Genomic DNA, 23148 nt, shown 5'->3' on the forward strand with positions numbered 1-23148 from the left:
ATCTGTCTTACGAAGTCCTGATGGTTTAGTCTTGCTGTTGAACAAGCTGATATTATCTGGTACTTGCTGTTCCCGTTGGTCTATTAGGTCCTCCAGAGTAGCTTCTCTTTTTTTTTCCCCTTTCTCCCAGGCATTGTATTACAAAGCAGTACTCTTCCAGTTTATGCTTGACAGTCTTAAAATAGTTGTAACCTGGGAATAGACGGAGCTGTCAGAATACTTCTCAGGATCTGAGTCCTTCAAAAAGGAGTGTTCTATAAGGGGACTGTTCCTGGGTTGTTTCATGGACTGCTGTCAGAGGAAGGGTAGGGGATTTTCTTTATTATGTTGGGATGGTGGCTGACATCCTTTTGCTTATGATATGCTCTTGTGGAACTTTGACAGGTCACTGCAGCACCTTAGGCTCCTTGGAGACGAGGCCAATTTATGCAGCGTCATGCAAACGAGCACCACTGAACTTCCTGGGCTGGTGGGGGAAGAGAAGTGATATTAATTGCTTTGATTTCTACAGTTGGTAGGATATGATAGAGAATACAGTATTAGGCCAGAGTTAGCATTCGCTCATAGAGGTAAACATAAAACCTTTTGAGGTATAATCACCAATTTCCATATGGCTGACTGCCGATGATAAGCAACAGACTGACAACTGTGTCTTATTGACATGTTGCTTACCACCCCAGGTTGTCAAAAAGCACATCATGCTGCTCTGGTCCATCACTGGTACAGAAGTAATGTTGCCAGCAACTGTATGATACCATTATTCTTAGTTCCATCATACGCTGCCATAGACATCAGTCCTTGTAATTTTCCTCAGGTATTCAGACATTTCTTCTTAGCATTTAAGTGCTCTCTGAAATTGGGAAAATAATTTTGAATAACTTTTTAGTTTTATAGACTTATAGGACTGACATACACCATTTCAGTTCTTTTGGTTTTCTGTAACTATAGTACTACCTTACAGCATCTTTCTGTTTTGAAAACCGATTTCTCAGAGCACTTAGAGTATTTTGTTATTCATCTTATGCTTCACTATATGAGGAAGACCTGATTCTAGGGGCTGAAGCAATAACTGATTGAAATTTTACAGCAAATACTGGCTAAACTAAAACTTTCAGTGAAATTGGATACTACTAAATCGTGTTGAAAGTGTTTGCTTGCCAAACTGTGCTTGCTTTCAGACTTAAGCTTTTTGTAACATGAATGACGAGATTCAAAATGCAGTTAGGTGGATCCCAGAGATGGCATACATCTGAGGAGAGAGGTGGAAGGGAAAAACAGTTTGGTGCAAATGATGGATGGTTTTTCCTAGCAATTAATCACTCACTACAACAGGGCAGTGAGACAGCTTTCCTGTCTCTCAACAGGGTGTTTCTGCAGGAGATAATTAAGAAAGGTCAGCTGGTGGCCCAGGGGATATTCTAGCATGTGAACACTGAAGCTGGGTCTGTGGTGACCATAATGACAACTATTGGAAGATCATAAGCATAGCCCCAGATAAGACAGGACGGTTGAGGTCATAGAGCTCAATCTGAGGACATAGAGCTACTTCAGTACTCTTTTGTTAGAGATCTACAACTTCAGATTTCAGAAACTGACCTGCAGTGTTTCAGCCCAGTACTGCAACCTGCATTGTTGGCTAACTGGTGAAAACACTGACCTCGTGTCCATGTTTCTAAGTGGGAATGCAAGTGTGTGGTGCCACAGGTGGGGAAATGAGTTTGAAGAAGAAACTTAAAAATCCTGTGCTGGTTCATCTTTGCAAGCAGTGTTTTTTGCTGATTTTTAAGCAGTAGTGAGAATTGAGTCAGGATGTGGTAGTAAACTGCACATTAAAAGCCCCATTCAGGAAATAATGTGGGTTTTTTCATTTGTTATATGAAGTAATGAATTTTAAATTCTTTATTGGCATACTTGAAAACAGACCTGGCATACAGAACTGGTATATAAAAAATGCTTATTTTGGCATTCAGGCTTTGTCGTTGTGTGAAGAGGGTAGATAACATTTCAAATGGGGGAAAAAATCCCAGTATAGGAGAAAACTTACTGGAAAATGAATGTATTTCAGTCCTAAGAAAGAAGGGGAAAAAATCTAGGTGGACAACCAACAAAACTACATTTTTTGTTTAAAAAAAAAAAAATATTACAGGAACTGAAAATAAAAACAAAGAAAAAAGCTAAGAGGACAACTAGACATTCAGCAGGGTTGATTTGAAAATTATGCAACCTTGTGTAATTATGAAGGTAACTTTATAATGAGACCTGTGGTGTTGTCTGTCACTGCTTATAAATTCGTGGAGCCGTAAGCCTCAGTGCATCTTCCAAGAGAAGCTTGGTGCTGTCTGTGGCATGTGGTGTGTTCAGGTGGCTGGAGATGGAGGAAGACAATGAGAGCAAGGGCACACCTGGAGCCTTGTGTAAACATCTGTTGAAGGCCTGAGCAGGAGGATCAGTGTTTAAGCTTACAGCAGACTTGACAAACATTTTCTGCCCAAGTAGGTCAATGCAATTCAGGTTAAGTCAGTAGTTGTATCTGTTTACATTCATTTGGCTTAACTTTAATCCTGTGGTCTGTTCCTTGTTCCATTGCTACATGGCAAAGAACCTTGAAGTGTGCTTTGTGTGGAGCGTATTAAATTGGAGGACTGACTGTACTTGTTTCTGTTTAGCTTGAAAAGCTTGTTGAAACGATTGACTAAACAGTAGGTTAGGAGCGAATGCTTTTTCAGTGAGACAAATTTAATAGGCTTAAAATAAACAAATGATGGTATTTCCAATAGAATTCCCCTTAATTCACCAGGAAGTATGGCAGTATACCCTTAAAACAACTGTTTCCTTCCTTTCTAAATTATTTGGAATGAGAAAACAAATAGCTGTGGAAGAGAAGGCAGATCAAGTAGCAGTTATTCTTCCTAGAACATCTATTTTTTTTTTAATTTTATTGTAGTTCAGCAACAAGGCATATGTGTAAATGTTTCAAAAATGTGTGTGAAGAATTCAGTCTGAAATACCTGTGTCCCACAGTTTGTTCTTGTTCTTGAAGTCACCTATTACAGTCACCTCCAGTTCACAGTTCATGTTTTGTCTGTCTCCAGTCTTTGCACGGCAAAAGTAATGTTACAATTTCTCTTTCCTTTTCAGATAGTAATCAACCATTCTGTGTATTCGTGAAGTTCTGCTGAAGCCTTAGATTTAGCACTGCAGTTGGGAGCTGAATTTCTTCTTACTGTGGCACTTTCACAACACTTGGTAAGAAATGGAAAGCTGAACAAAAAATGGGGTTCTTTGGTTTTAGGAGTCACTGGGTGGGACAAGAACAGGTGAAATACGATCTCAAGTTCATTACAGCTGTAGGAGTGGCAGAAACTTACTCTAACAGAAGTAGGTCTAACAACTGAAACTGAGTGAGCTGAAATTATAAAACAGACTTTTTTTCAGACTCTTACATCATGTGTGGTTAATTCCTTCCTATTGACAGTCATAGAACATTCCTCGTTAAGTAAACTCAACAGCTGGCTCCTGTGTCTACTTTTATGAATACTTTTGTGGCTTACCGTCACCTTTTCTTCCCTCTGTATGCTGCTCCCCCCAAGAAGGGGGAAGGTTCACCAAGCAACTTTGCATACCCGCTGTGACTTGCGAGGAATGCGCCACAGTCTGAATTTGATATGTGTGGGATTGTCAGGGATGATATGCTAATGCAAAGAGGACTTTCTCAGAATGCATTGGTTCTGAGGAGCAGACTTTAATATACTTTTGATCACATCTGTTATGCTGCTCATACTGTTTTTCATCTTTTGAAACAAGACAAGAGTCAAAATGGTAGGCTAAAATAACTCATATTTTAAGGAAGTCACCTCTATGGGGTCAGGATATGCCAATATTAGTGTGGTATCCAGTCTGTTTTAAGTAAAGCATGTAGTCCTTACTGATGCGAGGAATTAACTTCAGAAGCAAAAAACAAAACAACAAAACTAGCTTCTGAAATGTGCAAAATTTGTGTCCATTTGAGAGCTGGCAAACAGAACTCGACTAAACATGCAGTTACTAACCTTTCAGACAAGAGTTTGTGGATTATAAGAAGTTTAAGAATTAAAATACACTCAACTTGTTAACACTTCTTAGGTTCTCATAGCCCAAGAACCTGTTTATTTAATGAGACAATACATTAAAAAAAAAAAAAAAAGCCTCAACCTAAGCTCTTTATGATAACCAATTTTTACTGTAATTCCTTAAGTTAGGTCAGATACAGGTCAGAGGTGGGGTGTTGCAGTTGTGTGGCGTTTTACCGAAATTGAAAGCTGTGATATTTTTATTTGTGGATATGAGAAGAAAATTCAAAAATGTTCCAATTTATAAAAATACATTCATAAGTAGTGTAGAATGAGAAACATTTTAATTGGTTTTTATCAGTGCATGAACTTTTTTATTAAGACTTCATTGTAATTCAAATTCCTAAACTACAGGTTCAGTTGGCTACTGTATTCCAGGGGCTTAGACAGTGGCTGCATTTTGTTAATGTTATGCACTTTTCTTCTGTAATTTCTGTAACTCTTTGTAATACAGTCATCAGAATGATCCTTAAGCTCTGTCTCTGCAGGTGTTGCAGTTTTGGATTGCTGAGCTTCACAGTATGCTTTCTGTAAGCTTTGTGGAGTGCAGCTATGTAGAACGTTTTTATCATTGCATGTTATGCTGTGCTTATTTTGGTCCTGGGTCAGCAGTCACAAGGAACCTTGGACTGACTTGCCTTTTTCCTTTAGCCTCTACTAAAATAGCTTGTGGGGTGGCTTCATTTGTAAAGTTACAGAAAGTTTATCTGACTTCACACATCTCTTGTCTCTGTTAGAAGCAAGTAATTTTACCTTCACAAAGGCAAAAGCTTACATAAAAGCATTAGAAGGAAGTATGTTATGCCTTGACAGAATATTTCTCTACAGCACAGGAAGTTATTTTTCATGAAAAGGTCTACTTTGTTTTCTTTAACTTAGAGTGTTTGTTTGTGGGTATCATCAGCAGAAATTCTGGTGATACTTTATTAACTAACTTCAGGTATCAAATAATCCCAAGACCATAAAATCAGAAAATACCTAAATAAGTTCTATTTTAGTTCAGTGACTATCTTGAAATTGGAAAATATTATTTACAAGGAAACAGTTTGCAGTGAAACTGAGGACACTGATAGAAACTCTGTAAAGCTTTAAGTTGAAAGAACGGGCTTTTTCCTTCAGAACAGTTTCAGATTGCCTGCTCACCAGTGGAGTATAAATAGTTAGTGAAGTTCTCCACCTGCTGGCTTGAGGTAGTGAATGCATTCTGCAGGTAGGGCTGAGAGTGGTATTTCTTTTTCAAACCTGTGAAGTAGCTGCATTAATCTTCAAAAACTTGATTCTTAACATTTACTTTCTATTTAAAATTCTTTTTAAACGTATCTGTCAAGACAATTACAGTGCTTTTAGAGTAAAGGGAAGGCAAAACTGTTTTTGTCACTAGACTTTCACTTGTTATACTGGTTTTGGCTGGGGCACAGTTAATTTTCTTCATAGTAGTAGCTCATTTGCTGTTTTGTGGGGGGTTGTGATGAAGATATTGTTGATACAACTGATGATTTGCCTTACGTTGAGCTGCTTACACAGGATCAAGGTCTTACCTGCTTCTCTCACTGCCTGGCCAGTGAGCAGGTTGGGAGTGCATTTGTGCATCCTACAAGTGGATGTTTGTATCTTGAATATGTAATCTTTCAGCTGAAACAGTTCCACGTGGTATTTTTCCTTCTCCTGTTAAACTTTGAGTTGTTTTTCCCTTTCCTCACCAAGTAACACTACTTGAAATAAAATTCCAATCCTCAGGTTAGTAAGTGTGGGTTTACTTCTTGATTTCATATGAGTTTTTAAGTCTTATTTCCTTCAGAAGCTACAGTGAATGGCTTCAAGCAATGCCTTCTTAGGTTTAACTCTCCTTTGCCAGAGCTTCACTATTCTGATCCTCTTAGCACTCCAGGAAGCACAGATCTTGTGCACTGGTGGCTGGGGAAAACACAGAATTAGAAGTTGGTCATAATTTATGGAGATTTCCATTAGTCTTCATGGAAAGGCTTATGAGTACAGTTTTGATACAGACCTGTTACATGGAAGAGGATTCATTAGTGTAAGAAGGTTTTCATTTAAAGTATTGAACTGTAAATTATGGAGTAATGATCCCCACAATCTAGGTTTGTGAACCTGTTTCGTTCTGGTGACTGCTGGTATCTTTGGTATCTTGATTGTTCCCATGAGTTACTTACTGCCTAATTTGTACGAAACAGGAATATGCTGGATTTTGTTGGAGTAATCTCAGACAAAAGATAATACTCATATTTCACTGAGCAGTTTTTTTAAATATACATATTTGAAGAAGCAGGTGGATTTGTGTTAAAAATGGTGGTACTTAATGCAATTAAGGAGGGTGAGTATTTCTTTGTGAGCATCAGTATCATGTACTTGAAGTCATTCATGCTGGCGGTAGAATGACTTTTGTAGAAACTAATGGGATACTGGATTTGTGTGTAGCATGTAGAAGTAAAGCACGGAAAGTGGCACTTGCTTATTTCTGTCTTATTTTGTCTAACATACTACTTGTTGTTGTACAGTTGGAATAATACTTTCAGAAGTGAACTAGTCTGCCTTATGTATTGTAAGCCAATATTTTTATTGAGGAAAATCTACCAAATATTAGGAAAAACAGCTTGTGTTCATACTTGAATTGTGTATTGTTAGATGTGTGGTTCAAACAAAACACAAAGCTGGGGAAAGGAAAGGAGGGAAGTAAGATAACATAACATATGGATCAAGATTCCTTGGGTTTTGTTCTTTTGGCTAAGGTGACTTAATTAAATGTTAACAACTAGCTCGCTGTAGTTACTCTATTAGTCTAGTGCTGGTGGATTAAAAGCTTTCCTTTCCAGTACTCTATTTTGCTAATTCATATAAAATTCAAAACATTAACATCTAGCTTTAATTTAGTGGTTAATTATGTAGTAATGCAGATAAAATACTGCTTTGAAGGAATTATTTTGAAGTGAGCATGTGGTGTGGAATTCATAAAACTTTCTAGTTGCTTAAAACCTAGTAAGATGAGAGTTTTTAGGTACTTAAGGAAATGGTACTCCTTTAGTGGATATGGGAGGCATAAGGAGGATCTCAGAACCGCTCCTGGTTCTCCAGGACCAGACCAGAACAATACGTGGTTATCAACATAAGTATTATGGTTCAACTCAGAAATGAGTATCTGAAATGCATCTCACAGTCATCACTAATCACCTGGCTTTGTCTCCCACTGCAGGGTGACATCACAGCATGTAAACTCAGCTCCTTTTAAACATAACTAAGCTGGCGTGTGCTTCAACTGCTGTTGGACATCTAGTCCTCTGAAGGGTCTAGAGCTAGTCCAAAGACAGCTATTGTCCCCACAAATCTAGGTAGTAATAGGTGACAGGCTCTTAGTGTTTTCACTGTCTGTATAAACTCTTGTGTTGCTTGCTAATGTAGACAGGCCGTGTTGACATACTAAAGGTAAGCTGAAGAGCAGTGGATTGAGGTGGCATGAATCTGAAAGGCAGATTTTTTTTTTTTATGAAATAAACTCTCCAGTCTATAATGGTTGTTTGGTGAAGTGGTCCAATACTAATGATGTTTTATCACCCTTTATTCATTGTTGATTTGTTTCTCTTGGAAACTCAAGTTATGTAAACATCTTTTTTTTTTTTTTTTTTTTTTTTTTTTTCCAGGATTCATTTGTGATGTGCTTTTGAAAGAAGAACCAAGAATCCATTACGTACTTAAAGCTTTTTGGAAAACTCCTCCTGATGTATTTCGCAAACTAATTGAATCACCATAGGAGTTCAGCATGGGAGGAGCTGTGAGTGCTGGAGAAGACAATGATGATTTAATTGATAACTTGAAAGAAGCTCAGTATATTCGCACTGAGAGTGTGGAGCAAGCCTTCAGAGCAATTGATCGTGGTGATTATTATCTGGAAGGATACAGGGACAATGCTTACAAAGACTTGGCCTGGAAGCATGGAAATATACACTTGTCAGCTCCTTGCATTTATTCCGAAGTCATGGAAGCTCTGAAGCTTCAACCTGGATTGTCTTTTCTAAATCTGGGTAGTGGAACCGGATATTTGAGTACAATGGTGGGATTAATATTAGGTAACTTTGAATTTTTTTAATACATTGTTTCTGCATATTTTTTGAAGATTATACAGGCCCTGTAAAATGTACATTTTCAAAATATAGTTCTATACTTGAAACTGAGTGTTTGTGGTTTTACAATATGATAGGTTATCTACAAGCTGTATTCTGATACAGATGTTCACCGACACTTCACGGAGTGTCTTGCAAGGTGCAATTATTCATGTTTGTCTTTTTCTATAGCCTAAAACTTTAATTTGAGAGAAAGGAAACAGTATTTTTTTTCACATAAAATGGAAAAGCATAGAGGAACAATTTGAGTGCTAAAATTTTAGTTTGCATTTTTACCATATTTACGCCCTTACTCTAGGTTGTTTTGATTTTTTTTCTATTTATCTAAAAAAGTAAATTATGAAGGCTATATCTCTTGGAGAAACTTAATTGAAAAATAAGTCTCCATGAGCATGCAAACAGCTTTCTCATGATATGTTTGTTGAATCATTTTGTTGTATTGAATCAGTTCTGAGATGTAGACTGCAGATCTGCAGACTCAGCAGTGTTTAGGTTTTAAAAGCTATTTTATTTAGCTTATTTTATTTTATTCTCTGTTCTGTCCTCAAATACACTTCCTATATGGAGAACAGGTAAAACGAGAAATTGTTTTAGAATTTTAAATTTAACCAAGCTATCTTAGAGAAAAATGCTTAAATTCCCAACACCTATATGGTAATGAGAATGTAGAATGTGTGCTAGCAAATCAGTTGTTTTTTACAACTTTTCTTATATAATGACTTCAGAATATACCTTTCACAGGTGTAATTTTAATGACTGAATTAAATGGAGTTTTTTTGTATTTCTTTGGTTGCAGAAAACTTGGTAACAAGTGGTACAGTTTCGGAGTATGTTGATACATGCACAATGCTGAAGTGTGAATAGTTGGTTTGTTCATCTGTAGTTTTTGTCATTCATTCTCTGATTAAAAAGTAGAAATTACAAGTAATACATATAACGAACTTCAGTTGGCATCTCTGATGGTCTTTTGTTGTATTTCAGTTCATTGGCAAACTTCTGTTCTATTGTGCAAACAAATAATGTTCATTCACAGGTAAAAGTTAAAACCAAAGATACCTACTCCATTAGAGTGGCTTTGTCACTTTTGAGAGTTTCTATTTATGAAAAAAGTATTTTAATTAGGAATATTTTAACTTAATTTATTTTTTCTAAAATGGATGCTAAGAGTAGTGTGCAATAGTATTCATCCATTTCTCTGTAGTATAACGCTTTGCTTTTTCATTATTGCTTCTGGACTTTGTTTAAACGTAAGGTACTGGATCACATATATTGCACCTGTATCTGTGTACTTAACCTGTTATGAATGGTTGTTGGTTGCTTGTTGAATGCTCCTGGGTTTGACCTTATCAAGCAGAATCCTTCTCCTTCAGAGTATTATATACGGAGTTGAAGAAATAAAAATGGAAAACACTTGTCTTCTACAGAGGGTGAGATTGGCTGACAGCCCCAAGGAAAATAGTTATGATACAGATGTTTCCACATTGCCAATTCAGGTGCTGATACTTTTCTAGCAGTGCCAAGGAGCCTGTAGCAGTGACTGCTGCAGTGACAAAAGCAGGATTTCCATGGCTGTGTAGTTCTTCATTTTCTTATTTTCTGCTTCCTTGGATAAAATCACTAATTATAATAATTATTTTGCTTTTGTTTTAAGCAAAGGAACGCCAGCTTTTAAAAAGGAGTAGAAATATAGAAGTAAAGGAGTATGCTTCTGATCAGTATAAAGCACGGATATTTTTAAAAGCCCATGTTTTTAAACCAATTTCAGTGTGTAGCGTAATTAGTAACGGAACCATGTGTTCTTTGACAGTAGTTGGACATCTTTCAATTTGACAATATAGTGAGTGTATTTTTGCCATGCTGACAGTGTCAAAATTAAATAGATGAAATTAGTGAGTTGGAACTGGTGAACATTTGCAAATATAGTGACATATATTTAAAAAATTTATATATAAAAAAGGCTCTCCGTAGAGATTGTGTTACCATCATTAAAATATTAATGTAGTTCAAACTAGGTGATGGAATTGTTTCCAGTTACCTTGGAAGAGACCAGCTAACTTTGGAGAGCAACAGAGGAGTTGGTTTCACTTTTTAGATTAGCTGACTCTTTTTGAAATTGACTTCACTGATGAAAGAATGAAACCTATATCTTTTATTTCTGTTTAGATTAGTTTTATTGTGGTGTATCCTAACGTGGTAGTGTATTACATTCACAGATTTAATTTAAAACGTGGAAAAACCAGCACATACAATTCTTTAGTCCTTTGGTTTGTTAAAACTGAGTTTTGAAAGGAACATGTGTGAGTTTTGGGACAAGTGGGACTGTTTCTAGTGAAGAGGCTAATTTTAATAAAAAGAAAACTTGCATTAGATGCTGCAGTGTGTCATAGAAGTGTAACTGCTGGTTAGGAATGTCATAGGCTATTACTGTGCAAGGGAACATTAGTACAGCACATATTTTAAGGTGTTCATTTAATGCTTCTCTGTGTGATAGATAATAAACTAAAATTGGCGTGAATGTCAACTTTGAATGTGTTTCCACAAGTTCAAAGTACATCCCTTGGATGATGTATCTACCTCTTGGCTGATGCTGAAGAGGTCTTGTGAGCAGCATGTATAGTTATCTATTGTTTGGTACTGTAATAGAAAATATTCTAAACTGCATTAAAATTTGCAATTATTAATGATCCCAGAAGCATATATTAGTGTTTTTTTTTTTTTACTGTAGAAAATGTTTTCTCAGTAACCCTAGGTCTGTTTATTTTTCATTGGTGTCCAAGACAAGACAAATTTTACTCTATTTTATTGGAATAACATCTTTAAGTCAAATATTTAGGTGAGATTTAGAATGCAGTAGAGGATTTAAATGTAAGTTTTTGTCTAATGCTATTGATGTTTGCTTTCTTTTCTTCCCCTTCTCTTATATGTTTCCATTACTGAAGTCTCTGGTCTATTGCATACATGTTAAATATAGAATCCCCACAGCAAATGTGACTATTTGATTCAGATTCTTTCCTGTTGTAGATAAGTCATAAAGCTCTTTCATGACTTCTTGTTCCTAAAAAAAAAAAAAAAAAAATAAAAAAATAAATAAAAAAAAAAAGCTTTACCTTCTGGCCCACAAATTAACTTGGAAATATACTTGGATTTGATTGCAGGAAAGCAGTGGTGCAACTGTTACAGTATTGTGAGGAATTAACATAATGCAAGTCAATTGTAGTATTCTAGGTGGAAGTTAATTACTGAATGAGTAAATCAGGAGTGAGCTTCTGATTTAGAAACTTAATAAATAGATGAACCCATGTAGATAAATGTAATACAAAATCTCTGAATTCTTAGGAACTGAGAAGTCTACGATAAGAAAACCTTTCAAAATTTGAATAACAAAATACAGACTAAATCATACTTTGAATTTGTTGTATTCCAACTAAACATATTGAAAAGGAAGTTGCTTGGACTGTCCTACATATAGTCGAGGCTTTCTGCATCTGTCAAGATTTTATGCATCCTTATGGTGAAAGTTGTTTGTACAAAACTGTTTTGCCATGGTTCTGTCCTTGTTTTTTTTGATCCTTTGGCATTTTACCTTGTTTCCTCGTATCTTTCTATCTGTACTACAGATCATTATCTCTGTGTAGAGTGTTGGATGACTCCAGTGTTTTATGTGATGTTAGTACTTTACAGGCAAAAGGTACAATATTGTTCCACGTGTTTGTGTTGTGCTTTAAAGAAAAACGACAAAACTGCTGTTTCTATTTACAGGACCTTTTGGGATAAATCATGGAATAGAGCTTCATTCAGATGTGGTAGAATATGCGAAGGAAAAATTGGAGAGCTTCATAAAATACAGTGATAGCTTTGATAAGTAAGTATCTCATTTGTCTAGTTCACTTTTCAGCAGTTTTTGTTTTGCAATGATGCAGTCAGTTTAAAACGAGTTTAGTAAGGGGAGGAGGAGAATGGCATCACACATGGTAAATGGTATTTGTTGCTGCAACAAAGAACTTCCAATTTGTCACTCTAATTCATGAGGTAAGTTAAAACTTAGAAAGTGTGGGAGTATTTCAGTTGTGTCATACTTAACAGAATTGATCTCACTGCATTTTTGGGTATGTGTATATACATGCAGGTAAGTGTGTGTGTGTATATATATAAAGAATGATGTGTGCTATGTAGGTGTCTTTGCATGTATAGGACAATTTATATGTAATTTTTTATAATAAAACTGGGCATCTTTCTGTACAGAATTAACTTTTTTGTAATCTACTACTGTTGATCTAGAAATGAAAAACAGGTGAATTTATCTGATTGTATTCATCTTTACTTGAAGAGATGGACTTTGGAGTCTTCATCTGTGCTGATACACAACTCTTTTTTACTGATATACTTCAGGGTTACAGGGCTGTGAAACATACTGGTTCCACTTACTCAACAATTTATTACTAGTTCTAAGCATTCCTGTAAGAGTCTGCATCTTTGGCCTCTCTGCCTCTGTGAAAGGAAAAACAGGCCTCTAGTCCTCTTTACAGAGAATAAGACTTTCTTACAGACAGTATGTTCTCGAGCACTAATTATAAAGTAGCTGCTGAAAATCCAGATTTTTTTTTTGAATTGTCAGTAAAGCATAAGAGTTGCATGTCCTTACTCATTTTCTTTTGCTCACAGGGGAGCAGAGAAAAGTCTTATCTTCTTGCCTTTGTAATGTACTTCAGGAACTGATGTGCTCTTGGTTTTCTTATCTGAAGTTCAGCCCACTTTTTTCCTTAAACCAGACTTCAGGAGCTGTGGTCATAACCATAGGCCTTCTTCCTTCTGCTCCTGCATAAAAGGAGGAGTGTGGAGTATGAAGTTTAGTTCAAAGAGTTGTCCTAGTGTTACCTGTATTCAATTCTGTACTTCAAACACTTGTTAGAGAACTTTACTTTTTTCTACAGAAGAACACAGGGAATATATTACTATACTTACGTAACATGAAATACGAGTATGTGTCGTCATCACTGTCCTGATTTTAATACGGGCTTTTAACCTTAGTTGATGTTAATACATATACAAGTGAGAACTGTGGTTACTCATGATCATTACTAGTACCGCATTAATGGCTCTGTAAGTAAGATGTAACTGCCAGCTAATGAATTCCTGTGCATACCTCTATTCCTGTATGTGTACTCCGATATACAAAAAAAGATGGTTTTGACTGAAATGCCTTTCCAGTTTGGTAATACCTTTATGTCCATAAATGAGGAGATTTTGAGTGGAGGGGTACCAAGGGAATATGTGATTATTATTACTATTTTTTTAAACAACATGGATCTGATTAGGTTATGTGTATGAATAAATAGCAGAACAGTGGGGTTTGCACTTTGAAGCTTATAAAAAAAAAATAGGAAAAAATTTCAAAGTTGTTACATTTGGAGTAACTGAATGTTACAGTGTGTGTATTGTTTGAAGGAAAAAGAAGCATTTTTTTTTTATTAAAAAGATGTAAATGTTCTCAAAGCAGAATAAATGCATTTTTGGCTAATTCAGTGATGGATTGGCTATGGGAACATTGTTCTGAATGTTGTGTTATTTATACCGATAGTTAAACTGGTCTTCAGTTACAGTGTGATTCCAGCAAGGGAATGGAAGCAGGATGGTGAATATCCTCTAAACTTTGAGTAATTTATACATATATCACTTGGCATATACTTTCCAATAATTTACCTTTTCTTCACAACAGAAAAATTCTCAGCAATGGCTATAGAAGCACCGTCCTCACCACCTTAAAAATATCTGTGAAAGTGCTTTTTGATATAAGTCTACTTAGTAATAACTGAACTGTAGATGACATAATACCGATCTGTTTGGATATTGTGTTTTGTGGGAGGCTTTGTAACTTCATGCCTGCATAGCTGATCCTGGTTAACTGTCTTTTAATATAGTTGATGAAGATGGGGTTGTGTTTTTTCTGTGATTGACTGGGTCCTTTCTATATATTATTAAAAACATTTAATTTTGTGCATTGTGTCTAAATCTACTTCTCAAAATAATGTGCTCTGGGTCAGTAAATCAGTAACTTTTCCATAACTTTTTCCTGAATCTTGGTTTGCGAAAGAAAGATGCGAAAAAATCCATGAACTGACTTCTGAACTAATGATTTTGTCGACCTAGTGTTTGGGTGAAAGACTACCAAACAGAAAGGATTCCTAAGGTGTTCAGTGCCTGTCTACTGTTGCACACAGGTGTATACCTAGCAGGTGTCCTTACTGTTCGAAAATGGATTTTATCTGGCAGACTGGTATGAATGAAGCTAGTTGTCTCAGTGGATGTGTGTGTGTTTTGGGGAAAAGTACCTTACACTTGTCAGCAGCCTTTAAAGAGGTATATAGAGGATAAAGCACAGAAGACCACACCATGGTTTCCTGACCATAGTTTTAAAGATGGGGGTTGCTATAAAACTGTGGTGTCCTTTCCCTGTGTTCTTTCTTTGTGGATAACATTCTTCAGTCTGGTGTGAATTTTTGAAGCAGTCTCCTTCTGAAGCAGAAATAAAATGGGTTTTACCTTATATGTATATCCTTGAAAACCTTCAACTAGGATCCTAAATAAATACTTTATTTATGGTGTTCTTCCGCTTGAAGTGATGCGCCTTTAATTTTGCATCTGACATTGGGCACAGAAATGGGTCATTATGATGTGTACTCCTCCCCTCTCCAATAAAAGGGAGTATTGCTTTGATGCTGCTTTTTATGAAGGCATAATCCAGTGCTGTGTAGTGTAATACAATGCTTTTTAATGATTACTACTAAAAATGTTGAAATGTAATATTTTTCTATGATTGGGCAGGTGCTTGACTGAAATCTGATAGCAAAGTAAAAATGTACAAAAGGGTTTGAGACACTCTCTTCAAAGGACAGGTTGTCCTTCTATCTGTTGTCTCTTGAACTATTCATTAGAAGGGAAGCTTTTCAGATACCTGGTTCAGAATGACAGATAATTCCAATAATCACTTGTATCTGTATCCATATCCTACCAATCTATCAGAATATTTTCCTTTTAAATGGAGGTGGAGTTGTTCATTCTGAGAGGTAAAATCATGCCTTGGTTTTATTTGGTAACACCTTCACCAGGAGAAGCAAAGGAGATGTGCTGTCTTCAGCATCTTAAGTGTTGTCGTGGTTGAAGTGTAAAAGATTTTAGGTGTAAAAAAAGTTCTGAGTCTGATATACGTGTAAGGCTCTCTTTCATGCTTAAAACCTTAAAGGAATGCATGCTAATTAAGGGGAAAAAACATTCCTTAAGAAGGCTCTATCTAAAACACATTTGTGAAAGTATCAGGCCCCGCTTCACCTGTTTATTGAAGGGGAATGTGTTGTCTTTTCTGCTCCCAGTCAACTTCTAGACCTAGAATATCCAGCTTGGAGAGAGAGCCACAGGGCAAGGCTAGGTTGCCCATCTTCTAGCACCCTATCAAAAACCAAACCTGGGTAAGCTGGTGAAGTCCCTGCTGTGAAAGAAAATCACGAACCCTTCTCGGGATCAAAAGAAACCACTTCAATGGTAAGTGACAAGAACCCTAGTACTACTTCTGGGATAACTGTTATGGGTGAAACTTCTTTCTGAAGTCCTGTAATAAATTGTGTTGGGCATTGAAAAATAGCTTATTCTTCCAACCAAGTATTCGTCTTCCTTGAAATTCAAGGCTAGTGATACAATGTTTGAAACCACACTTTCATAAATGCTAAGTTAAAACAAAGTTCCTTATATAAACATGACGAAAAAGCACTTTCCTTCCTGTGCAGCTGGATAATGATAGCAGTAAAAATCTAAGCAGGAAAAGCATCCCATCTCAAAATCACCTGTGGCTTTTTTCATTTTAAATTTTACTGGTAACTTACTCTTAATTTCAAGTAGTAAACACGATGTGTTTTTAAAGTGGTGAATCAATTCTCCTTGAGGTTGAGTAATCCCAAGAACATAGGACTGTAAGAAATCTAGTGGGATTCTTTGAGGCCAGAAGTTGCATTAAACAAACAAACAAACAAAAAAGGGCTTTTGGAATATCCCTTTTTTAGTTGGAGACATTAAAAAGGAAGCAATACACCTCTACCCTATAAGCCAGAATGCTCCAAAAATGGCAATGGGTCTAGTACTATCTAGGAAGAAAAATGTATTTTTAAAGTATTTGATAATTGGAGAAATCCATATTCTTGCTTTCTCAAAGCTACATATAAAATATCTTCTAGAAATAAAAAATAAGTCCCATGGTGGGCAATGTCATTCTTTGGAAGTCTTAAGTTACTGCAAGTTTTGATAGTATTTATAATACTTGTTACATTAAAGTAGCCGATGAAAATGTTCAGTGCATTGCTAACAAATCACTGGCTTCAGAAAAGCCTGCAGTATGCAGTAGTACAGTGTCCAGAAAGAGACTGTTCTTCAGACATCTGTCATTGTATTTAATAGGGCCTTGACAAACTGAAGTGAAAAACTTACTTGACTTCTGTACTTCTTAGGAGTCCAGCTTTCTTAAAATTCACTGCGGAATTAAAGAAGTAAACGGAAGGAATATCTTTTCACTTTTTACCATCATGATTTGTCTATCATGGCTTGCAGTTGTGAAGTTTAAGTTCTGTAAACTAGTGTTGAAGGGGAGAGTGAAGTTAGCCCTTAGTTTTGTTTTCAGAAATGAATGGGTTTTGAGGAAACTGAGTATCAGAAATCATAAGCAAGGTAGCTGAAGTCACATGATTGAAGAACCATGACAATCTTGTTGAAAAACTGAGAAACAGAAATGAAGCTGAATTATATCTCTTGCTTACTGTCCTACAGTAATGCCTGGAAGCTGAAAAAAAAGTACAGGGAAAAGACTACTGGATAGAAATTATGCCAGTATCACTTCTGGCTATTTCCGTAATGCTAACTACCATTATTGTAACTGGATGTAAACAATTTCAGTTGCTATTGTAGATCTTAACTTGTATTTCTTTGCAAAGACCCTTTTGTTTATTCTAATGTTCACAGTGTACATGTAGAAAATAGTAACATGTAATTTTGCAGTAGAAATAGTAGCAAGTCATGAAAATGCATTTATATATGAACCAGTTTTGTTTAAAGAGCTTGAATGAATACGTACACAAAGCAGAATGAACAATAGAGGAAAATGCCGAAAAAGGATGGAAAGAACTTGCTGTCTTGCTACTCTATTGTTTCAGTTAATCAGAAAAGAACTAACACTTTTTAAAAATTGTTCTCTGATATTACCCGTTGCTTTTCTTAAGTTTCTTAATCTTAAGTGTAGTTTTCTTAATTAGTGATTAATCTTAAATTGAAATCACTGTCAGGATAGAACATGGGAAATATTTATTGAGAAATGGGAAAACTGCTTCCTGTATAAAATAAACACCTTTAAATCTGTTTGATACTACTTCTATATTAGTTTTGCAGTACAGTAAGTTGAAAAATGTTAATAAGGCATGAAAATTGGAAAATTTCATTAGTTGCACATTGCTGTATTATGCCAAGCCCAACTGAGACTATTGACCTTCACCTGTGGTTTTCAAAGAAAGTTTTACGTCAGTTTAAAAACTGAAATTGATTAAATGATCTGAGGGCTTCTTGAAGGTTTCCTTCAGATTTTAGGAGTACTTGGAGTAAGATTTAGATTAAGATTTTATGAAATTCTTTTATATAGAAGCAGCTCTTAGTATCATCTTTATAGTACAAATGGATGAAGGAGGCAGAAGTTTGTAGATTAAATTATTTGTAGTTTAAGTCCTTCCAGATAACTTCTAGAAATAATTATTTTCCAGCTTCTGTAGCTGTGTTTTTAAAAAAAAGATAAGCCTGTTTTTCATTTTAGTGAAAATCATTCAGAAGATGCTTACTAATCTTAATCTAATTTGTCATCCTCATCCCCCATTCTGAGGGATCCTTCTGCTAAAAATGTGGTCAACAGTATAGTATAGTATAGGACAAAAGTATGTTACTTCCTTGTCACAGTAGCAGAAATAGTCTATAGCATACATTTTCAGAGTCTCCACACTTTGCAGATTCATTTTAATGTCTGCTTACTAACATATTAAGGGAATTTAATGTAAATCTCATCCTGTGAGTTCTTAAACTGGATTCACTGCTGTTTGCATATTTGCATTAAAACATTTTAAAACTTTACTTTACCCCCAGGAATGGCTGTATCCAAAACTTTGGATGCTCTGGAGTTCTTATTCCACTGTAGCATCATCACAGCTGAAACAGCAAGTATTAAGTTGCCAGCCTCTGTGCTGTAAATTCCACTAATCTTATGTGTACCTGCCTTACTGCTCTTCCTTTGTGTAAAAAAAAAAAAAAAAAAAAAATCATTTGTTTTATTTTTTGCCTTTTTGGAGCTGCTGAGTGTTACTGTTTAAGTCTTTTTTTTTTTTTTGTGAAACTATAGTCCTCTAGACTATGAGGTGAATCAGTTGGAACATTTGATACTGAAATCTCAGACCCTTTTGGAGGGGTTTGAGTTGTCTGATCAAAGAAAGTGGATGTGGATGGTGAACAAATACACAGAAATTTTAAATTCATGCTGATAAGTTTTTTTTTCTGTAAGGACTGTGAGCAGCAAACTGATATGAGTGTGGTTAGTAAAATGAGCAGAAGTATACTATTAGGTGGTGTCCTGCTAATGAATTATAGGAGAGGTGTAAAATATAGCTGGAGTGATAGTGGTTTTAAAAACTGATTTTTTTTTTTATTAGGTAAAGACAGCAGTTTAAGTAGTTTCTCAGTACTCTTTTTTTTTTTTTTTTAAGCATCTTATGATATATTTTATCCTTCAAACACAAATCTGTTGATGCTAAAGGTTGTTTTTCCTTCAAATTACATAATTTTATGCATAGGTCCATTGAACTTGTACTTGATTCTGTAGAAATGAACATCTCCTACCTAAAAAAAATTCTTGCCTCTGGTTTGATCCTCAAGAGACATGAGAATTAATAATGTCCTGCACTCATATAGGCAGAAGAGCTTGGCCAAAAAAAACATGCTATACATCTTCATAGTTAGAAGTACTTAAATGGTGGGTTGTGTGAATAGGTGTTAGCTGAGGACCAGCAAATGAATTCATGTGTGTGGGGAACTATTAGAGGGTAGGCTATTGTATTGTCATATTTTACTAATATTTTATCACACAAATACTAGATTGGTGGATATGGATACAAAAGCAATAAATCTTAATCTTAGTTCTTTACTCGAAATGTTTTTAAATGGATGTTCATTTTATTAGAATGGTAGTGTTTTTCTTTTGTTGGTACCTATGGAGAATTTCACTTGAATGCATGCAGTGACAATCTACTCCTTAATTATTCTCTTAAGCTATTGTAGTGAATACAAAAATGCCCTTTAAATTCCACAGGTAATTTTTGATGCTTACCTGAAAGCAAAGTGCTGTGGCTGTTTATTTATAATCCTTTTATACTGGGAGGATGGGGGACAGAATACAGAAATACAAAGGAAAGGACAAGATTAGGTCAGCACACTTCAGCTTGAAAGTACTTGAATGTCTTGGGCCATTGCTAAACAAGATCTGTGTGAAATTAAATCTATCCTTGTGGCAAGTGTTCATTCAGACATAGAAACCTGGTTGCTATGCTATCAATAGTGGGAACTCTTAATTTCTCTTTGGTTGGCTGCTTGCTTTTAATCAAAATACCAGATTGAACTGAAGAACCTAGTGTGATCCAAACTTCTCTGGCTTGTTCCAGTACACTTCTTGGCATCTAATCTATGCAATAACATTTTTTTCATGTTACCTATGTAGTTGTCTCTAAGGCTACCCTGGCAATTTGATAGAGATCAACAAAAGGTGAATAACACTTGACATTTCTTAACTCTTTTTCATAATTCCATTTCAAGTGTGTAACTAGATGAAATACTATCTCATCTTAATAGGTAGCTTATGTGACTGTCACTATTACATGTTAAAGCAATAAACCATTCCTTTCCAGCAAAGTTTATAATCTACTAGAAATAGCTCAGTGTAACAGATTGAATAACTGATCTGTTTTGACATCCCAAAGGCAATGGGAATGAAATTTGCTTGTTGAACGTAGTGTCAAATAAGACTGAAATAAATTTGTGTTTGCGGTTAACTTCCATTGTAAAACAATGTGGTTGATACTATTTTCATACAGTAAGACTAACAAGCTTGTGTTAGGGTTGGGCAGGTACTCCTGTTTATTTGCAGGATCTTTCTGTTTTAGAGCACTCCCTTAACAGATTGAGGGGAGGCTTCAGTGAGGTTGAACTTCAACCTTGCTCATTTTGCAAATGGTTTGGGCAAGTTAATGACAAATTCTCATAAATAATATTTTAGGCTCTACTAGAAGATATTCACAAAGGTGCTGGATTACATGAATACCACAAGTTGGTATATTTGTTTATGAATTCTTTCTGATTCTAAGGTGCATGCGTCTTTTCATGATAATGGAATCAGTTGAAAATTAAGGGAGGGGAGAAGGAGTCTAATTTTTTCAGTTAGGTTTATTTTGTATTGTAGTGAGGAAAAGTAAGGTTGACTGTTGTACAGCTAGATTTAAGTCTGTAATTCTCCCAAGTATCAGCCATATATGCCTCTATATTCTTGGTGTGTTGTCACTGTTCATACCATAACATGCAAAGCTGTTAATTCTACAGGCAGTATAAATGGATGGCGTTGGCTTCTGAGCTCAAGTGTTGCCACGATGAGCTACCACTCCAGTTTTTTGTCCCACTTCTACCAGCTGTTAGCTTCTTGATACCCAGAAAAAAGATGACAGTTCTAGAACCCTGTATGATCTGAATGGGCAACCAGCATACCACTGTAGTCTAGATGGGTGTTACCATTGCACTGCCAAGTGAGCTGAGTAGACCCCCTTGTTTTTCATCTGACATGGATTAAGGAGATGTCTTTGGAAACTGCATATATCATAGTGCTCTCAGAAGTCTTTCAGGATGCTCCTGCTTCTGACAAACTGGGTTGAACTAGCTGAAGCTACTGGGGTGAAGGAGGTATTTTTGAAGTAAATGAACTAACCAGTACCTGTCTGTCTGGGTAATAAGCCATGTCTCCACAAATTTGTACTGATAACATGGTCAACCCACAATGTAATGCCTCTATAGGCAGAGTTGGTCTCCACTGCTTAGCCTGTCTGATTCTTACAGGTGTAATAGGAAGCCACATCTGTGTCACTGGCACTTAGCGTCTTTCTGGCTTCAAGCTGTGAAGCTATATGAAAAACTTTTTTTAGCGTTTACTGTATTTATAAGCCCTTTTTCATCCAGGCTTTGTAAATAGAAATGTCTGTAAATAGTGTCTGGGAAATGTTTTGTGGGTCTTTGTTTTGTGGTTTTGCATCCTTGGAGGATTTGGTGTTTGTTTTCAGAGGGTGTGACCGGTGGCTTCTAGTAGAGGAGGCAGTTCAGAAATACTGGGTAATCCTCTCAGCTTTTGGAGGAGCATTTTACTAAAAAGTTGTGAAAGTTGCCAGGTTAGGCAGGCAGGCAGGCTCTCTTCTGTTGTCTAAGGACACAGAACCAGTGAATGTCATAAGATCTAAAATTGCATTTTAGAGAAGTGCTTTATTACCACCTGTTCTTATTGTACTTTCTTAAAACTTCGAAGGGTACCTTGCTCAAACCTAAGTTAAATCAGTGTGTTGATGCTTGCCTTCATGTGTAGGCAACCTGAAATTAAAATTATGTAGAACTGTCAGATCTTCACTGAATGTTGAAAAACGCACAATTTTTCACATACTTGTGAAATGAGATGAGTTCTTCAGTGAAGTAATGAGTGCTTTGGGTTTAATTTTCTTCCTAACATTTAACCTTGCCTTACATGTTTCCAGATACTTCTTTCTTCCTCTGAAATTATTTCATCCACAGTTCAGGCTAGCTGTGCCTCGTTGTGTGCAGTTCTTCCTCACTCCCCCTTCCTTTTTTTCTTCTCAGTGTTTGTAGTTTTCATTTCTTCCACTGGACATGGGTGAGGAAATAACATGGACTGTTGGCCACATACATCACATAAGGGAGTTTCAGTTACTTGGTTGGTAAAGGATTCTGGGGTTTGTCCTTGACTAGTCAAAGAAGGAAGACCTGAATTATTTCCAAGGTCAAGCACCTCATCTTGGAAATAAAATAGACTAAGCAAAAAATTTAGTTTAATAGAATTTTAATTTGTGAATGGCAATACTGTAGATCAGAGTCAGCCAAGCCTTATGGGCCGTATCCCTAAGCAGTGACAACTTGGTTACAGTGAAGCCTGGCAGGAAATACTGATTTGAATGTTGTTAGTTGTACTGGGACTTCCTACTGCAAGCCAAGTCAAAATTTCCTTTTGAATGTCGGCTATAAAGTTAATAAAATGGCTGTATGCATTCAATGAAGTATTTAGAACTCTTCAAGTTTATTTTTTCCTGGGTGAAATTTGAGGGGTCTTGGATTTTGATACTGTCAGATGACCTATGAACTACTTCATGCCACAACAAAGTGTTAGACTTCACTTAGTGGTTTTTCCAAGAAAACCGTAATTCTTTTCTATGAACAACTGTAACTTCTCATCTTAAAGTGTCTGTGTGGTGGGGCAAACAGTTATTGGCTGAATGTTGTTGGTGTGTGTGTGTGTGTAGAGAGGTGTTGTGTTTCTTTAAACAAAGATGTAAATTACATTATCATGGCATTAACAATGTAAGCAATAATGTGTTGTGGAGACCTGGAAAATGTCAGGAAAATATCATTGTAATAGAAAACATACACAGCTTTGGAAATAAAGTTCTATCCCATGCATCTTTTCTTTGCTATTTTATGCAGTGTCCAAGAGAACTTAGTCCTTGCGACTACTTTTGGCAACTTCTTTTATATGCTCAAGTCCACTTAAAGGCAGTTATGTAACTTTCATTTGCTGATGA

General features: G+C 36.0%; 1 protein-coding gene across 2 annotated transcripts in view; it reads left to right on the top strand.

Annotated features, from left to right (window-relative positions):
• The window catches only part of PCMTD1 (protein-L-isoaspartate (D-aspartate) O-methyltransferase domain containing 1), a 41538-nt gene that overhangs the window by 10811 nt on the left and 7579 nt on the right, over nt 1-23148 (top strand). Inside the window, exons 2-4 of one of the 2 annotated variants that reach the window (XM_032181584.1) lie at nt 3139-3246; nt 7763-8188; nt 12002-12104. In XM_032181584.1, coding sequence (XP_032037475.1) covers nt 7882-8188; nt 12002-12104 — 410 coding nt within the window. In that variant the 5' untranslated portion in view covers nt 3139-3246; nt 7763-7881. The remainder of the gene's footprint in view (nt 1-3138; nt 3247-7762; nt 8189-12001; nt 12105-23148) is intronic. The other variant, XM_032181585.1, reaches the window with a different exon arrangement.

Source organism: Aythya fuligula, chromosome 2 (assembly GCF_009819795.1).
Source record: "Aythya fuligula isolate bAytFul2 chromosome 2, bAytFul2.pri, whole genome shotgun sequence".
In the NCBI taxonomy this organism is placed as follows: Eukaryota; Metazoa; Chordata; class Aves; order Anseriformes; family Anatidae; genus Aythya; species Aythya fuligula.